The sequence below is a fragment of the Musca autumnalis genome, unplaced genomic scaffold, assembly GCF_047663935.1.
Source record: "Musca autumnalis isolate F117 unplaced genomic scaffold, ASM4766393v1 scaffold_3, whole genome shotgun sequence".
NCBI classification, from domain to species: Eukaryota; Metazoa; Arthropoda; class Insecta; order Diptera; family Muscidae; genus Musca; species Musca autumnalis.
In genome coordinates this window covers 27,296,652-27,316,498 of record NW_027411866.1, presented here as the reverse complement: position 1 = coordinate 27,316,498, position 19,847 = coordinate 27,296,652, and the positions used below count along the sequence as shown (strand labels likewise).

Sequence of the window (19,847 nt, the reverse complement as noted above, 5' to 3'; positions counted from 1 at the left end):
AAAAACTTCTGTACCAAATTTTAACTCTCTATCTTTAAAATTGCGAGCTGTATCTTGATTTCAACAGACAGAATTTTATGCTGATCAATAATATATATACTTTATAGGGTCTCCGACCAATATTTCGATGTGTTACAAACGGAATGACAAATTTAATTATACCCTCCATAGGGTATAAAAATCTGAGACCCCTGGGTCTCAACGGCTTTCTATCGAATAAATTCTGAAACAATTGAGACCCACGGAAGTCTCAGAATTCTTCTATAGAAAACCTTTGTGAACCAGGGAGGTCTCAGAATTTTTTCTATAGAAAACAGTCGAGACCCAGGGAGGTCTCAGAATTTTTTCTATAGAAAACAGTTAAGACCCATGGAGGTCTCAGAATTTTTTCTATAGAAAACAGTTGAGACCCAGGGAGGTCTCAGAATTTTTTCTATAGAAAACAGTTGAGACCCAGGGAGGTCTCAGAATTTTTTCTATAGAAAACAGTTGAGACCCGGGGAGGTCTCAGAATTTTTTCTATAGAAAACAGTTGAGACCCAGGGAGGTCTCAGAATTTTTTCTATAGAAAACAGTTGAGACCCAGGGAGGTCTCAGAATTTTTTCTATAGAAAACAGTTGAGACCCAGGGAGGTCTCAGAATTTTTTCTATGGAAAACAGTTGAGACCCAGGGAGGTCTCAGAATTTTTTCTATAGAAAACAGTTGAGACCCAGGGAGGTCTCAGAATTTTTTCTATAGAAAACAGTTGAGACCCAGGGAGGTCTCAGAATTTTTTCTATAGAAAACAGTTGAGATCAGGGAGGTCTCAGAATTTTTTCTATAGAAAACAGTTGAGACCCAGGGAGGTCTCAGAATTTTTTCTATAGAAAACAGTTGAGACCCAGGGAGGTCTCAGAATTTTTTCTATAGAAAACAGTTGAGACCCAGGGAGGTCTCAGAATTTTTTCTATAGAAAACAGTTGAGACCCAGGGAGGTCTCAGAATTTTTTCTATAGAAAACAGTTGAGACCCAGGGAGGTCTCAGAATTTTTTCTATAGAAAACAGTTGAGACCCAGGGAGGTCTCAGAATTCTTCTACAGAATTTTTTCAGTAGAAAACAGTTGAGACCCAGGAGTTTCAAAATTTTTTCTGTAAAAAAAATTGAGACCCGGGGGTCTATAGAAAAAATTCTGAGACCCCCTGGGTCTCAACTGTTTTCTATAGAAAAAATTCTGAGACCCCCTGGGTCTCAACTGTTTTCTATAGAAAAAATTCTGAGACACCCTGAGTCTCAACTGTTTTCTATAAAAAAATTCTGAGACCCCCTGGGTCTCAACTGTTTTCTATAGAAAAAATTCTGAGACCCCTGGGTCTCAACTGTTTTCTATAGAAAAAATTCTGAGACCCCTGGGTCTCAACTGTTTTCTATAGAAAAAAATTCTGAGACCCCTGGGTCTCAACTGTTTTCGATAGAAAAAAATTCTGAGACAGCTGGGTCTCAACTGTTTTCTAAAGAAAAAAATTCTGAGACCGCTGGGTCTCAACTGTTTTCTAAAGAAAAAATTCTGAGACCCCTGGGTCTCAACTGTTTTCTATAGAAAAATTCTGAGACCCCTGGGTCTCAACTGTTTTCTACAGAAAAAATCTAAGAACCCTGGGTCTCAACTCTTTTCTATAGAAAATATTCTGAGACCCCTGGGTCTCAACTGTTTTCTATAGACAAAATTCTGAGACCCCCTGGGTCCCAACTGTTTTCTATAGAAAAAAACTGAGACCCCCTTGGTATCAACTATTTTCTATAGAAAAAATTCTGAGACCCCTGGGTCTCAATTGTTTTTTATACGACTATTTTCACCACAAAAGTTCAAAAGTTTAAAGTAAGGACTGTTCGAAATTTTCACGGAAGGTAGTCCTTGTGGTTCTTATTACCACGGTATAATCAATTTCACGGGGAATCCTATATATCTGTGACCACGACTACATTTGTTTTTGTTTTCTAGGAAAAACCAATACTTCCCACTCTTTTATACACCTCCCTTACAAAAGCGTATTTCTTTCGATAATCACCCGAAAAAACCAAAACTCCGCCCAAATAATGTTTTTGTAATATGTATATGAAAGCTTTAGGACTTTATTCGTGAATCTGGCCACACTTATGACTTATTTTGTTGACTCACTAAATCATAGCAACAATTTCCGCCTATCTTTCTTGATCCGGACCTAGTAAATATGCACATTGAGCAAACAAAATCAAATCCAATTTTCATAACCCTATCCGATTACTCTTCCCAATGATAATTAAGTATGTTTCGTGGATTCCTAAGCAAACACAAAATTTGCATCATTAATGTGCATATATTAGAACTTCCGACTTATGGATGTGCAGCAACGTAAATGAATTGGTAGCTTAGTTTAGCTTAGTTACTAACGTTTCTTAGTTTTGGGGGTTAACCGCACTCAAATATAAACTCTAATAATAACACATGAAATTATATGTATGGCGTTTCCATAATAAATATTTATGTCAATGGATAAGTGGAGGTGTATGTGTGCATACACTTATAACATTTAAACCGAACTGTGTAGTTGTGTGTTCACAGAGAGAGAGAGAGAGAAATAGTCCAAGATTTTGGGAAAGTTTGACATAAGTGATATTTTGAGAAATCTTAAATAATACGCAGTCAAAAAGAAAATATTTAAAACTCAGCTATTTGAAATAAAAATTCTGAATTTTTTCTAATCTTTTTAAAATAATTTTTTGTTTATTTTTTTTTTACCAGTGTAGCTCATTGTGAACGACAACACCTGTTGTTCTTTATACGATTCTCTGTAAATTGCAATATTTCTCTGCCTTCTAGCCACAAACATGTAAATTCATCGAGTTAACGAAATTGTATGCCGCTCATCGTCTTAAGGTATTTTCTAATAACATTTGCATAATTTTTGTGGGTTTATGAGTGTTGAAGCGCCTAAAATTGTGTATGAGGAGAATAAATAATGGAAAACTTCTGGTAACTATTTGAAAATTAACCACCTAAAAGATTTGTAAAGCTTAATGAACCTAAATTTTAATGAACGAATGCGTTTGTATTAAAATAAGTAGATTAGGAAAGTAACTGGAGGCTACACTTTAAATTTAAATTGAAATGTTTAAGGTAATTCAAATAGAGAAAATAAATGAAGTAGGACATCAAAGCAATAAATGTTAAATGTTAAAGTATATTTTTAGGCGTTATTAAAGAAGTAGAGGCGAATCTTAAAGCTTTTTTTATGAATATGAATATTTTACAAACACTAACAATCCTGGATTTTTTTAAGAATATTTATTCATCCATCAATAATTGTGGATTTTTTAAAGACAAATTTTCAAACACCAGTAACCTAATTTTTTAAGAATATTTTTTTATCCACCAAATAATGTGGATTTTTTAAAGGATATTTTTTCATCCACCAATAAACGTGGATTTTTTAAAGAATATTTTTTCATTAATCAATTAACGTGGATTTTTTAAAGAATAATTTTTCATCCACCAATCAATGTGAATTTTTTAAAGAATAATTTTTCATACACCAATCAACGTGGATTTTTTAAAGAATAATTTTTCATACACCATTAAAAGTGGGTCTCAATTGTTTTCTATAGAAAAAATTCTGAGACCCCTGGGTCTCAATTGTTTTCTATAGAAAAAATTCTGAGACCCCTGGGTCTCAATTGTTTTCTATAGAAAAAATTCTGAGACCCCTGGGTCTCAATTGTTTTCTATAGAAAAAATTCTGAGACCCCTGGGTATCAATTGTTTTCTATAGAAAAAATTCTGAGACCCCTGGGTCTCAATTGTTTTCTATAGAAAAAATTCTGAGACCCCTGGGTCTCAATTGTTTTATATAGAAAAAATCCTGAGACCCCTTGGTCTCAATTGTTTTCTATAGAAAAAATTCTGAGACCCCTGGTCTCAATTGTTTTCTATAGAAAAAATGCTGAGACCCCTGAGTCTCAATTATTTTCTATAGAAAAAATTCTGAGACCCCTGGGTCTTAATTGTAGAAAAAAAATTTTGAGACCCCTGGGTCTCAATTGTTTTCTATAGAAAAAATTCTGAGACCCCTGGGTCTCAATTGTTTTCTATAGAAAAAATTCTGAGACCCCTGGGTCTCAATTGTTTTCTATAGAAAAAATTCTGAGACCCCTGGGTCTCAATTGTTTTCTATAGAAAAAATTCTGAGACCCCTGGGTCTCAATTGTTTTCTATAGAAAAAATTCTGAGACCCCTGGGTCTCAATTGTTTTCTATAGAAAAAATTCTGAGACCCCTGGATCTCAATTGTTTTCTATAGAAAAAATTCTGAGACCCCTGGGTCTCAATTGTTTTCTATAGAAAAAATTCTGAGACCCCTGGGTCTCAATTGTTTTCTATAGAAAAAATTCTGAGACCCCTGGGTCTCAATTGTTTTCTATAGAAAAAATTCTGAGACCCCTGGGTCTCAATTGTTTTCTATAGAAAAAATTCTGAGACCCCTGGGTCTCAATTGTTTACTATAGAAAAAATTCTGAGACCCCTGGGTCTCAATTGTTTTCTATAGAAAAAATTCTGAGACCCCTGGGTCTCAATTGTTTTCTATAGAAAAAATTCTGAGACCCCTGGGTCTCAATTGTTTTCTATAGAAAAAATTCTGAGACCCCTGGGTCTCAATTGTTTTCTATAGAAAAAATTCTGAGACCCCTGGGTCTCAATTGTTTTCTATAGAAAAAATTCTGAGACCCCTGGGTCTCAATTGTTTTCTATAGAAAAAATTCTGAGACCCCTGGGTCTCAATTATTTTCTATAGAAAAAATTCTGAGACCCCTGGGTCTCAATTGTTTTCTATAGAAAAAACTCTGAGACCCCTGGGTCTCAATTGTTTTCTATAGAAAAAACTCTGAGACCCCTGGGTCTCAATTGTTTTCTATAGAAAAAACTCTGAGACCCCTGGGTCTCAATTGTTTTCTATAGAAAAAACTCTGAGACCCCTGGGTCTCAATTGTTTTCTATAGAAAAAACTCTGAGACCCCTGGGTCTCAATTGTTTTCTATAGAAAAAATTCTGAGACCCCTGGGTCTCAATTGTTTTCTATAGAAAAAATTCTGAGACCCCTGGGTCTCAATTGTTTTCTATAGAAAAAATTCTGAGACCCCTGGGTCTCAATTGTTTTCTATAGAAAAAATTCTGAGACCCCTGGGTCTCAATTGTTTTCTATAGAAAAAATTCTGAGACCCCTGTGTCTCAATTGTTTTCTGTAGAAAAAATTCTGAGACCCCTGGGTCTCAATTGTTTTCTATAGAAAAAATTCTGAGACCCCTGGGTCTCAATTGTTTTCTATAGAAAAAATTCTGAGACCCCTGGGTCTCAATTGTTTTCTATAGAAAAAATTCTGAGACCCCTGGGTCTCAATTGTTTTCTATAGAAAAAATTCTGAGACCCCTGGGTCTCAATTGTTTTCTATAGAAAAAATTCTGAGACCCCTGGGTCTCAATTGTTTTCTATAGAAAAAATTCTGAGACACCTGGGTCTCAATTGTTTTCTATAGAAAAAATTCTGAGACCCCTGGGTCTCAATTGTATTCTATAGAAAAAATTCTGAAACCCCTGGGTCTCAATTGTTTTCTATAGAAAAAATTCTGAGACTCCTGGGTCTCAATTGTTTTCTATAGAAAAAACTCTGAGACCCCTGGGTCTCAATTGTTTTCTGTAGAAAAAATTCTGAGACCCCTTGGTCTCAATTGTTTTCTATAGAAAAAATTCTGAGACCCCTGGGTCTCAATTGTTTTCTATAGAAAAAATTCTGAGACCCCTGGGTCTCAATTGTTTTCTATAGAAAAAATTCTGAGACCCCTGGGTCTCAATTGTTTTCTATAGAAAAAATTCTGAGACCCCTGGGTCTCAATTGTTTTCTATAGAAAAAATTCTGAGACCCCTGGGTCTCAATTGTTTTCTATAGAAAAAATTCTGAGACCCCTGGGTCTCAATTGTTTTCTATAGAAAAAATACTGAGACCCCTGGGTCTCAATTGTTTTCTATAGAAAAAATTCTGAGACCCCTGGGTCTCAATTGTTTTCTATAGAAAAAATTCTGAGACCCCTGGGTCTCAATTGATTTCTATAGAAAAAATTCTGAGACCCCTGGGTCTCAATTGATTTCTATAGAAAAAATTCTGAGACCCCTGGGTCTCAATTATTTTCTATAGAAAAAATTCTGAGACCCCTGGGTCTCAATTGTTTTCTATAGAAAAAACTCTGAGACCCCTGGGTCTCAATTGTTTTCTATAGAAAAAACTCTGAGACCCCTGGGTCTCAATTGTTTTCTATAGAAAAAATTCTGAGACCCCTGGGTCTCAATTGTTTTCTATAGAAAAAATTCTGAGACCCCTGGGTCTCAATTGTTTTCTATAGAAAAAATTCTGAGACCCCTGTGTCTCAATTGTTTTCTGTAGAAAAAATTCTGAGACCCCTGGGTCTCAATTGTTTTCTATAGAAAAAATTCTGAGACCCCTGGGTCTCAATTGTTTTCTATAGAAAAAATTCTGAGACCCCTGGGTCTCAATTGTTTTCTATAGAAAAAATTCTGAGACCCCTGGGTCTCAATTGTTTTCTATAGAAAAAATTCTGAGACCCCTGGGTCTCAATTGTTTTCTATAGAAAAAATTCTGAGACCCCTGGGTCTCAATTGTTTTCTATAGAAAAAATTCTGAGACCCCTGGGTCTCAATTGTTTTCTATAGAAAAAATTCTGAGACCCCTGGATCTCAATTGTTTTCTATACAAAAAATTCTGAGACCCCTGGGTCTCAATTGTTTTCTATAGAAAAAATTCTGAGACCCCTGGATCTCAATTGTTTTCTATAGAAAAAATTCTGAGACCCCTGGGTCTCAATTGTTTTCTATAGAAAAAATTCTGAGACCCCTGGGTCTCAATTGTTTTCTATAGAAAAAATTCTGAGACCCCTGGGTCTCAATTGTTTTCTATAGAAAAAATTCTGAGACCCCTGGGTCTCAATTGTTTTCTATAGAAAAAATTCTGAGACCCCTGGGTCTCAATTGTTTTCTATAGAAAAAATTCTGAGACACCTGGGTCTCAATTGTTTTCTATAGAAAAAATTCTGAGACCCCTGGGTCTCAATTGTTTTCTATAGAAAAAATTCTGAGACCCCTGGGTCTCAATTGTTTTCTATAGAAAAAATTCTGAGACCCCTGGGTCTCAATTGATTTCTATAGAAAAAATTCTGAGACCCCTGGGTCTCAATTATTTTCTATAGAAAAAAATTCTGAGACCCCTGGGTCTCAATTGTTTTCTATAGAAAAAATTCTGAGACCCCTGGGTCTCAATTGTTTTCTATAGAAAAAATTCTGAGACCCCTGGGTCTCAATGGTTTTCCATAAAAAAATGGGCTGAGACCCCTGGGTCTCAATTGTTTTCTATAGAAAATATGCTGAGACCCCTGGGTCTCAATTGTTTTCTATAGAAAATATGCTGAGACCCCTGGGTCTCAATTGTTTTCTATAGAAAATATGCTGAGACCCCTGGGTCTCAATTGTTTTCTATAGAAAATATGCTGAGACGCCTGGGTCTCAATTGTTTTCTATAGAAAATATGCTGAGACTCCTGGGTCTCAATTGTTTTCTATAGAAAATATGCTGAGACCCCTGGGTCTCAATTGTTTTCTATAGAAAATATGCTGAGACCCCTGGGTCTCAATTTTTTTTTATAGAAAAACTTCTGAGACCCCTGGGTCTCAATTGTTTTCTATAGAAAAAATTCTGGGACCCCTGGGTCTCAATTGTTTTCTATAGAAAAAATTCTGAGACCCCTGGGTCTCAATTGTTTTCTATAGAAAAAATTCTATGACCCCTGGGTCTCAATTGTTTTCTATAGAAAAAATTCTATGACCCCTGGGTCTCAATTGTTTTCTATAGAAAAAATTCTGAGACCCCTGGGTCTTAATTGTTTTCTATAGAAAAAATTCTGAGACCTCTGGGTCTCAATTGTTTTCTATAGAAAAAATTCTGAGACCCCTGGGTCTCAATTGTTTTCTATAGAAAATATGCTGAGACCCCTGGGTCTCAATTGTTTTCTATAGAAAATATGCTGAGACCCCCGGGGTCTCAATTGTTTTCTATAGAAAAAATTCTGAGACCCCTGGGTCTCAATTGTTTTCTATAGAAAAAATTCTGGGACTCCTGGGTCTCAATTGTTTTCTATAGAAAAAATTCTGAGACCCCTGGGTCTCAATTGTTTTCTATAGAAAAAATTCTATGACCCCTGGGTCTCAATTGTTTTCTATAGAAAAAATTCTATGACCCCTGGGTCTCAATTGTTTTCTACAGAAAAAATTCTGAGACCCCTGGGTCTCAACTGTTTTCTATAGAAAAAATTGTGAGACCCCTGGGTCTCAACTGTTTTCTATAGAAAAAATTGTGAGACCCCTGGGTCTCAACTGTTTTCTATAGAAAAAATTCCGAAACCCCTGGGTCTCAATTGTTTTCTATAGAAAAAATTCTGAGACCCCTGGGTCTCAATTGTTTTCTATAGAAAAAATTCTGAGACCCCTGGGTCTCAATTGTTTTGTATAGGAAAAAATTCTGAGACCCCACTGGGTCTCAGTTGTTTTCTATAGAAAACATTCTGAGAACCCTGATTCTCAGTTGTTTTCTATTCTTTAAAAATCCACGTTTATTGGTGGATAGAAAAAATAGTCTTTAAAAATCCGTGTTTATCGGTGGATAAAAAAATATTCTTTAAAAAATCCACGTTTATTGATGAAAAAGTATTCTTTAAAAAATCCACGTTTATTGGTTGATGAAAAAATATTCTTTAAAAAATTCACGTTAATTGGTGGGTGAAAAGTTATTCTTAAAAAAGTTAGGTGACTGGTGTTTGAAAATGTGTCTTTAAAAAATCCACAATTATTCGTGGATGAATAAATATTCATAAAAAAATTCACGATTGTTAGTATTTGAAAAATATTCACATTCGTAAAACAAACTTTAAGATTCGCCTCTACTTCTTTAATAAGACCTAAAAAATATACTTTAAAATTTAGGTTTATTGCTTTCACTGTTTGAATGACCTTAAAAATTTCAATTTAAATTTAAAGTATAGCCTCCAGTTATTTTCCTAATCTACTTATTTCAATACAAAATCATTCGTTCATTATAATTTAGGTTCATTAAGCGTTACAAATCTTTTAGGTGGTTAATTTTCAAATAGTTGCCAGAAGTTTTCCATTATTTATTCTCCTCATACACAATTTTAGGCGCTTCAACACTCAAAAACCCACAAAAATTATGCAAATGTTATTAGAAAATATCTTAAGACGATGAACGGCATACAATTTCGTTAACTTGATGAATTTACATGTTTGTGGCTAGAAGGCAGAGAAATATTGCAATTTACAGAGAATCGTATAAAGAACAACAGGTGTTGTCGTTCATAATGAGGTACACTGGTAAAAAAAAAAAAAAAAAAAAAAAAAAACAAAAAATTATTTTAAAAAGATTGGAAAAAAATCAGGATTTTTATTTCAAATAGCTAAGTTTTAAATATTTTTTTTTTGACTGAGTATTATTTAAGATTTCTCAAAATATCATTTATTTTAAACTTTCCCAACATCTTGGACTATTTTTCTCTCTATGTGAACACACAACCACACTTTTCGGGTTAAATGTTATAAGTCTGCATACACACATACACCTCCACTTATCCACTGACATAAATATTTATTATGGAAACGCCATACATATAATTTCATGTGTTATTATTAGAGTTTATATTTGAGTTCGGTTAACCCCCAAAACTAAGCAACGTTAGTAACTAAGCTAAACTAAGCTACCAATTCATTTACGGTGCTGCACATCCATAAGTCGGAAATTCAAATATATGCACATTAATGATGCAAATTTTGTGTTTGCTTAGGAATCCAGGAAACATACTTAATTATCCTGGGGAAGAGTAATCGGATAGGGTTATGAAAATTGGATGTGATTTTGTTTGCTCAACGTGGATATTTACTAGGTCCGGATCAAGAAAGTTAGTCGGAAATTGTTGCTATGCTTGAGTGAGTCAAGAAAATAAGTCATATGGGGGCTATACCGAAACGTATGTTGAAAATTTTAGATATAGTAGTTTTGTGACAACTGGGAACCTCTGGGAACCTCACATGTTAAATTACAGGTAGTTCGGCCAAAAAATTAGCTATTGCTGAAATATAAAATTACAGGTAGTGCGGTCAAACATTTTTGCTAAAACCCTAAAAATACCGAAAATCTGTAAATACTGTTATATGAGGGCTATAACATAACATGGACCTATGTTGAAAATTTTTGGTGGAGATATTGTGTGACCTCTGGGAAACTCAAACGTCAAATAACAGGTAGTTCGGTCAACAAATTAAGCTAAAATCCTCAAAATACCGAAAATAGGGAGTTGCCGTTATATGGGGGATATACCGAAATATGGACTTTTGTTGAAAATATTTAGTAGTGTAATTTTGTAACAACCGGGATGTCAAATTACAGGTAGTTAGATACAAAATGTGGCTAAAATCATCAAAATATCGAATATCAGAAGGTACCATTATGTGGGGGCTATACCGAAACACATATGTACCTATGATAAAATGTTTTGTTGAGATGTTTTGAGACCGCTGGGAACCTCAAAAAGTTAAATTGCAGGTAGTTCGGTCCAAAAATATAGCAAAGATATTCTAAATACCAATAATCGGGAGGTGGAGATATTGTGTGACCTCGGGGAAACTCAAACGTCAAATAAGACGTAGTTCGGTCAACAAATTAAGCTAAAATTCTCAAAATACCGAAAAGAGGGAGTTGCCGTTATGTGGGGGATATACAGGTATATGGGCCTATGTTAAACATATTTAGTAGTGTAATTTTGTGACAACCGGGATGTCAAATTACAGGTAGTTAGATAAAAAAATTTAGCTAAAATCCTAAAAATACCGAATATCGGAAGGTACCGTTATATGTGGACTATACCGAAACATATATGTACCTACGATAAAAATTTTTGGTTGAGATGTTTTGAGACCGCTTGGAACCTCAAAAGTTAAATTGCAGGTAGTTCGGTCCTAAAATATAGCAAGGATCCTCCAAATACCAATAATCGGGAGGTACCGTTATATGGGTTCACAATTGTTGGTAGGGATGTTTTGTGACTTCTGGGAACCTCACATGCTAAATTACAGATAGTTCGGCAAAAAATATAGCTAAAACCATAAAAACTCCGAAAATCGGAAGGTATCGTTATATAGGGGCTATACCGAAACATAAACCTATGTTAAAAATTTTTGGCGGAGAAGTTTTTTGACCACTGGGAACCTAAAATATTAAATTGCAGGTAGTTTGCCAAAAAAAAGGTAGCTAAACCCCTCAAAACTCCGAAAATCGGAAGGTACCGTTATATATAGGGGCTATACCAAAACAAAAACCTATGTTGAACATTTTTGGAAAGATGTTTTGTGACTGAAGCTATAATCCTCAAAATAAATCTGAAACATAGATCTATCTTAACAATTTTGTGACCACTGGAACCTCAAATGTTAAATTACAGGTAGTTCGATCAAAACATTTAAATAAAAACCTCAAAACACCGAAAATCGGGAGGTACCGTTATGTGAGGGATATACAGAAAAATGGACCTATGATGACAATTTTTCGTAGAGATGTTTTGTGACCGTTGGGAACTTCAAATATTTAATTGCATGTACTTCTGTCAAATAAAAAAATCTAAAATCCACAAAACACCGAAAGTCGGAAGGTACCGTTATATCGGGGCTCTTCCGAAACATGGACCTAATTTGACAATTTTTGGTGGAGATGTTTTGCGAAAGCTGGGAACGTCAAATGTTAAATTTCAGGTGGTTCGGTCCTAAAATATAGCTAATATCCTCCAAACACCAATAATCGGGAGGTAGCGTTATATGGGTACTACACCGAGACATGGACATATATTGACAATATTTGGTAGAGTAGTTTTGTGACAACTGGAACTTCAAACGTACCATTGCAGGTACTTTTGTTAAAAATGTTGGTAAAATCCTCAAAATACCGGAAATCAGGAGCTACCCTCTCCCACAGAATTCTTAGAACAATTTTCTTTGCATGAGTGTTGTTGAGATTTTGTCGAAGCATTTGAAAGCGGGAAGCTGTTTTTATCTTTGCCGCTTCCAAGAGAGTGAAGGGAGTGTTATTGGCTTCCTTGCTTACATGCTGCTACTTCGTTTTGTTCAGCCCCGCCTAGTACTTCTTAATCGTGCGTCGATGTGCACCTGTCGCCTGTTTGTTCTTTGTTGTGAGCTATGCAATGCTCTCGCCTACTACGTCCACCATCTTGTATACAGAGACGCGGAATGTCCCTGATGGTTGATTCAAGATTGAACTCCCCTTGAGCTTCTCTGTCTTCTTTTCCCTGTTGCTTGTAGCAGTACCTTCGACCGCAGGATGGTCCTGATGTAGCCTACTACATCCTCCGCTGGTGTCGATCAACGCATATCACACAGTATTCCGTCTTGATTATGATGGGGTATGTTGATGGCTCTTTCTTTCCTGTAACCGCGGTCGTCTTTCCTCTTCTGAAATGTCCACTATTTTAATTCAGTATCTCCAGTCTTTTCAAAAGATTCGCCACAAGGTTGGGAAACGCTTTTTCTACTTTGGTGGCTTTGCAGTGTGCTGCTCTTTGGGATATATTATCCTCTGCCAAAAACGTAGAGGTAAACATATTGTCTTTGGAAACAACCTGCTGTTTTGCTTTATCTAGTCGCGCCTAAGACTTCTTGATCTTGTGCCCCTGGCGGCTACTTATTATTATTCTTTGTTATGAGCTTTACAACGCTCTCGCCCTCTTCGCCCACCATCTTGTGAACATGCTCATTAGAGGCGAATTTCTTGTGTTTTTTTACTATTGCTATTGGATACGGAGTCTGGTTAGCTACCTGAATCTTATGGTTGTGTTAAAACTGAACTCCTACTGAGCTTGTGTGATTGTAGCCCACGAACGTTGGATAACGAAGAGCTTGTTGTTTCTTAGAGGAACATCTCCTCAATCAGTTTTTTGTTCCGGGGGAAACTCGAATGTTTCCACAGATAGGTGGTCATATTACTCTATTCCACACATAGGCGAACTAATAAACACCATCGGGCTACCTTAGTGTTGAATATGTTTATATGTTTAGAAACGGTGATAACAAAAAACTGATCCCAAATCCATAAACTCAAAATAAAATCCAGCTAATAAAAATAGAGTCGCTTCGCAGATGTTAGTGGGAACTAGTATTTGCAACATTAAACAACAAAACTAATTTCACAACTTACGCTAGCTCCGCTTACCTGCTACTCTTCACATACCATTAAAACTGAACTGAAGTTATTGAACCAGTTAAATCTGGCTAACTATAACCGGTATATTAATTATTCGACCGGCATAATACATGTTTGGTTTGGATGAAAGATGAAATTATTGAAAAAAAATTTTGAATTTCAAAATCTTTTCTAAGAAATATTTAAAGAATTTTAATTAGGGCTTGATTCATGTTTTTATCCTCAGCCATATGGCTAAAGAGATCATATACACTTAGATACGAAATAGTAATTTAAAGTCTCACATATGTTAAAACCAAATCAATTTTTAGACAATTTGTAGCCGATATTCTTATGTCCGTTCATCTGTGTGTTTGCTTGGCTGACTGGACCTAACGTTAACTCTCGTACCTTGAATATGTATCTGCATGTCTTCTTATTTATTTTCCTCTACTTTGTATAACCTTTTTTTATTACTTTTTAACTAAATATTTTAAATTTCAAATTCTGAAAATTAACTTATCATTTTCACTTGAAATTGTTTCCTTCCAACATCTTTGTAAGCCAAAATCTGCTACAAAGTTTCCTTGGCTTGGCAACAAAACAATCTAAACAATGTTCGCAATTTATTCATATCCTTAATAAAATATTTTTTTTGTGAATTTACAAAACTAAGTTTTTCGGTTAAAAAGATAATGCTAAAAGCACACGCACACATATACAATTAAGGATTTTGTGAAAAGCTTCATCATAATTTTACTTATAAACCGCTTATACACTTGACTTATAAAATCAACTTTGATGGGGGGAAAAATTATACTAAAAACAAGTGAGCCAAGGCTATAGTCGGGTCGGGGCCGACTATGTGATACCCTACACCACTACCCCTGTTCATAAGCTTTTGACTAATAAAATTCAAAATATTAAAATTGGGATAGCTTAGCGCCTTTGCTCTGAATGTCTTCATTAACACAGGTCAATTTTTTTTTTGGAACGCATTTAAGTGCATCGACAGTACAACCCAAATAAAAAATGGAAATTATATCTTTGTTTGTTTTCTTTGTAGAGCACTTAAGCAACAGTGAACAAAGATATAACGCTAATTCCTGATGGCCCACAGGGTCTCTAACAAAAATTTCATCACGCCATAATGAGGAAGTTCGAATCACGGCGGATCTGTCCTTCGGGGTTCATAATACACTCACCAAGGCCTTTCTTCCCCAAGAGGAATTTTCCGTGCCCCAGACTTTCACCTCCATTTTGTTGCGCAGTGTTATCTAATGTAAAAATATGTGCTCAGCTAGGTAAAAGGTACCACCTACGGGGCTATATCAAAGAGTCAACCTATCTTTAAATTTTTTGGCGGAAAAGTTTTATAGCTGCAGCCTGCAGGGAACTTCAAGAGTCAAATTGAGGGTAGTTTCATCAAAACAATGTAGACCCTCAAAAATGGACCCACGTTGACGAATTTTAGTGAAGAAATTTCGTGACCACTGAAAATTCCCGAAAATCGGGAGGTACAGTTATATGGGAGGGCTATACCAAAACATGGACCTATGTTGACGATATTTCGTTGGAGATGTTTTATGACCACTGAGAACTTCAAATGTCAAATTACAGCTATTTCGGTTAAAAACTGTGGCTAAAATTCTCAAAATACGGAAATTGGGAGGTACCGTTATATGGGGGCTATACCAAAACATGGACCTATGTTGACGATGTTTGGTGGAGATGTTTCATGACCACTGAGAACCTCAAATGTCAAATTGCAGATATTTCGGTTACAAATTGTGGCTAAAATTCTCAAAATACCGAAAATCGGGAGGTACGGTTTAAAGGGGGCTATACCAAAACATGGACCTATGTTGACGATGCTTGGTGGAGATATTTCATGACCACTGAGAACCTCAAATGGCAAATTACAGCTAGTTCGGTTAAAAATTGTAGCTAAAATTCACAAAATACCGAAAATCGGGAGGTACCGTTATATGGGGGCTATACCAAAACATGGACCTATGTTGACGATGTTTGGTGGAGATTTTTCATGACCACTGAGAACCTCAAATGTCAAATTGCAGATATTTCGGTTACAAATTGTGGCTAAAATTCTCAAAATACCGAAAATCGGGAGGTACCGTTATATGGGGGCTATACCAAAACATGGACCAATGTTGACGATGCTTGGTGGAGATATTTCATGACCACTGAGAACCTCAAATGTCAAATTGCAGATAGTTTGGTTACAAATTGTGGCTAAAATTCTCAAAATACCGAAAATCGGGAGGTACCGTTATATGGGGGCTATACCAAAACATGGACCTATGTTGACGATGTTTTGTGGAGATGTTTCATGACCACTGAGAACCTCAAGTGGCAAATTACAGCTAGTTCGGTTAAAAATTTTAGCTAAAATTCTCAAAATACCGAAAATCGAGAGGTACCGTTATATGGGGACTATACCAAAACATGGACCTATGTTGACGATGTTTTGTGGAGATGTTTCATGACTACTGAGAACCTCAAATGTCAAATTGCAGATAGTTTGGTTAAAAATTATGGCTAAAATTCTCAAAATACCGAAAATCGGGAGGTACCGTTATATGGGGACTATACCAAAACATTGACCTATGCCCATATCCATTGGGATATAAGTTTGTTGATCACTAGGAACTCTAGGTGCCAAATAATAGCTAATTCGGTATGCAAATGTGGCAAAGAACGTCAAAATACCTCAAATCCGGAGGTACCGTTATATGGGGGCTATACCAAAGAGTGGACCGATATAGCCCATCTTCGAACTTGACCTGCCTATGGGAAAAAGACCCTCGGGTGCAAAATTTCAGCACTCTATCTCAATTATTGCGGACGCTAGAGTTATTACAACAGACGGACAGACGGACGGACATGGCTAGATCGTCTTAGAATTTTATCCTGATATAGAATATATATACTTTATAGGGTCGCAAATGATTAGTTCGATGTGTTACAAACGGAATGACAAACTTAATATACCCTCCATACTATGGTGGAGGGTATAAAAAAGAAATGAACGAATATCTTCATCAATTTTATTTTAATGTATAAAATTTAAGATGAAGTGAAGGATAAGTTGTTAAAAAAATGCTAGGTATTATCAGGATATTAAAAAATAATTAAAGGCGTTCTGGATTTATTGTTTGGGTTTTAAAAATCCACGTTTATTGCTGTGATGGCCCATGAAAAAATATTCTTTAAAAAATCCACGTTTATTGCTGTGATGGCCCATGAAAAAATATTCTTTAAAAAATCCACGTTTATTGCTGCGAAAATCCACGTTTACTGCTGTGATGTCCCATGAAAAAATATTCTTTAAAAAATCCACGTTTATTGAAAGGATGACCGCTTGAAAAATATTCTTTAAAAAATCCACGTTTATTGCAAAGATGACCGCTTGAAAAATATTCTTTAAAAATCCACGTTTATTGCAAGGATGACCGCTTGAAAAATATTCTTTAAAAAATCCACGTTTATTGCTGTGATGGCCCATGAAAAAATATTCTTTAAAAAATCCACGTTTATTGCTGTGATGGCCCATGAAAAAATATTCTTTAAAAAATCCACGTTTATTGCTGTGATGGCCCATGAAAAAATATTCTTTAAAAAATCCACGTTTATTGCTGTGATGGCCCATGAAAAAATATTCTTTAAAAAATCCACGTTTATTGCTGTGATGGCCCATGAAAAAATATTCTTTAAAAAATCCACGTTTATTGCTGTGATGGCCCATGAAAAAATATTCTTTAAAGAATCCACGTTTATTGCTGTGATGGCCCATGAAAAAATATTCTTTAAAAAATCCACGTTTATTGCTGTGATGGCCCATGAAAAAATATTCTTTAAAAAATCCACGTTTATTGCTGTGATGGCCCATGAAAAAATATTCTTTAAAAAATCCACGTTTATTGCTGTGATGGCCCATGAAAAAATATTCTTTAAAAAATCCACGTTTATAGATGTGATGGCCCATGAAAAAATATTCTTTAAAAAATCCACGTTTATTGCTGTGATGGCCCATGAAAAAATATTCTTTAAAAAATCAACGTTTATTGCTGTGATGGCCCAAGAAAAAATATTCTTTAAAAAATCCACGTTTATAGATGTGATGGCCCATGAAAAAATATTCTTTAAAAAATCCACGTTTATTGCTGTGATGGCCCAAGAAAAAATATTCTTTAAAAAATCCACGTTTATTGCTGTGATGGCCCAAGAAAAAATATTCTTTAAAAAATCCACGTTTATTGCTGTGATGGCCCATGAAAAAATATTCTTTAAAAAATCAACGTTTATTGCTGTGATGGCCCAAGAAAAAATATTCTTTAAAAAATCCACGTTTATAGATGTGATGGCCCATGAAAAAATATTCTTTAAAAAATCCACGTTTATTGCTGTGATGGCCCAAGAAAAAATATTCTTTAAAAAATCCACGTTTATTGCTGTGATGGCCCAAGAAAAAATATTCTTTAAAAAATCCACGTTTATTGCTGTGATGGCCCAAGAAAAAATATTCTTTAAAAAATCCACGTTTATTGCTGTGATGGCCCATGAAAAAATATTCTTTAAAAAATCCACGTTTATTGCTGTGATGGCCCAAGAAAAAATATTCTTTAAAAAATCCACGTTTATTGCTGTGATGGCCCATGAAAAAATATTCTTTAAAAAATCCACGTTTATTTTATTTTATTACACTATAAAATACTTATTTTTAATCTATTTTAATTTATTTTCCACTAAAATCTCACAATGGTCCTTGGGACACTTATCTTATACTACCTAGCTATACTAATCTTAAATATTTGTATATGTAAAATACGTTACTAAACATTAACACTTTACTTGATGAACTCAAGGTTTGTTGTGACTTCAGCCAGCCAAACTTTTCAAATCTTTGCCACTTAGACGTACACCAAATGTAATACCCAAATTCTCGTTAAGGCCTTTGCCAAAACGATATGAGGCCCTATAGCCATTGCTATCGGCCACATAATTGACAACTAAATTTGAATCATCCTTAAGGTAATTTGTGGTAATTTCTCCCTTGGTTACTACAACAGGTGTTTCTCCATCAGTGTTAGGATCCAATGAAATTACCTCCTGGCGTTCACTGTCAGGCAAAGAAATTCTGGAAAAAAATAATAATTATTGCTTAAAAAATTGTTATTACAAATAATTCTTTCTACTTGAAACTCACTCAAATCCATATTGATTATTCCCCAAGGGTTCCAACTGTACCTCCTCGTTACGTATCTGCCCCAGTTGCAATTCATAATTTTGTGTTTCACTTAATATCAGGCGATAATTAGCAAAGTTTATGATGAAGATAAACAAAACCTGTAGAAGGCAAAAATTGTTGGCAAATAAACAAAAATCAAATTTGAACATATATATTAATAAATATGCATTTTATTTGCTTCCTCACCTTTAGTTTTAAGCTTGACTGCTGCTGTTGCATGTTGTCTAATCTCGTCTTGTGTGATAACTAAATTTATGCACGTTGAAAATCAAAAGTTTGTTATTCTGGGCGGTGATTTTTTGTATGGATTTCGATCTCATTGCTTAAAGAGAGTCAATAAATCATTGATTTGAAATGTATGTTTGTTTTTTGTTAAGCGTTAAAAAAAAACAAACACTTTAAATTGAGTTACGCTATATTTGGTATAATTGGTATGAGAAATAATTATTTAATAATGGGTACAAGCAATTCCATAGCGCACATTCATGAGCATTTTGTATAGGAAGGAAACAAGAATGTGTTCTAAAAGTGAATTTTAAAAGCAATTTTGTATTATTATAAATTTTCCAATCCAATTTCTCAATTAAAATTTTTAAAAATATTTTTTCGTCAGTTAACTTTGAATTAAAAAATGTTTTCCATTAGCGAAGATTTTTAAAAAGGAAAATTTTTTTAAAAGAAAGGGCTTTTAGAGAGCATTTTTTCAATAAACGTGGATTTAAAAAAATATTTTTTAATAAATGTGGATTTTTTAAAAAAATAATTAAGTTAACATATATTTGTAAAAAAAATATATTGTTACATTAACGTGGACTTAACGTTGATTTTTAGACAAAAATAAATAATAAACGTGGAGTTTTTAAAAACATTTGCTTTAAATAAACGTTGATTTAAAAAAACAAAAATATTCTTTATATTAAAAATCCACGTTTAATGAAAAAAAATAAAATTCACGTTTATGAAAAAACAAGTAAGAACGGCGTTAAGTTCGGCCGGGCCGAACTTGTTATACCCTCCACCACAAGTTGTATTGAAGTAAAATGGAATAATTAGTTTCCTTTCGTGTATGAAGAATACCTAATACTAAATTTCAGCAATTTCGGTAAAACAATGTGAGGCACCATTCTATGGGGGCTATTTCAAAACGTCGATCTATACCGACAAATTTCTGACGGAAAGTTTTTATACTCAAAGAAGACAAAATACCAAATTTCCTATATTTCGGTAAGAGAATGTGGCTAAAACTAAAAAA

The 19,847-nt window shown here is 34.6% G+C and overlaps 2 protein-coding genes across 2 annotated transcripts in view; one reads left to right on the top strand and one right to left on the bottom strand.

Moving 5' to 3' along the window:
• Window positions 1–19,847, top strand: part of vex (somatomedin B and thrombospondin type 1 domain containing protein vexed) — a 655,834-nt gene that overhangs the window by 404,634 nt on the left and 231,353 nt on the right. The window lies entirely within an intron of this gene.
• On the bottom strand, window positions 18,032–18,897 carry LOC141399800 (uncharacterized). Its single transcript, XM_073979099.1, has 3 exons — window positions 18,782–18,897; window positions 18,554–18,693; window positions 18,032–18,484 (listed from the first exon to the last, which is right to left on the bottom strand). Exons 1-3 carry the CDS (start codon window positions 18,812–18,814, stop codon window positions 18,226–18,228), a joined length of 432 nt encoding a protein of 143 aa, XP_073835200.1. The 5' UTR covers window positions 18,815–18,897; the 3' UTR covers window positions 18,032–18,225.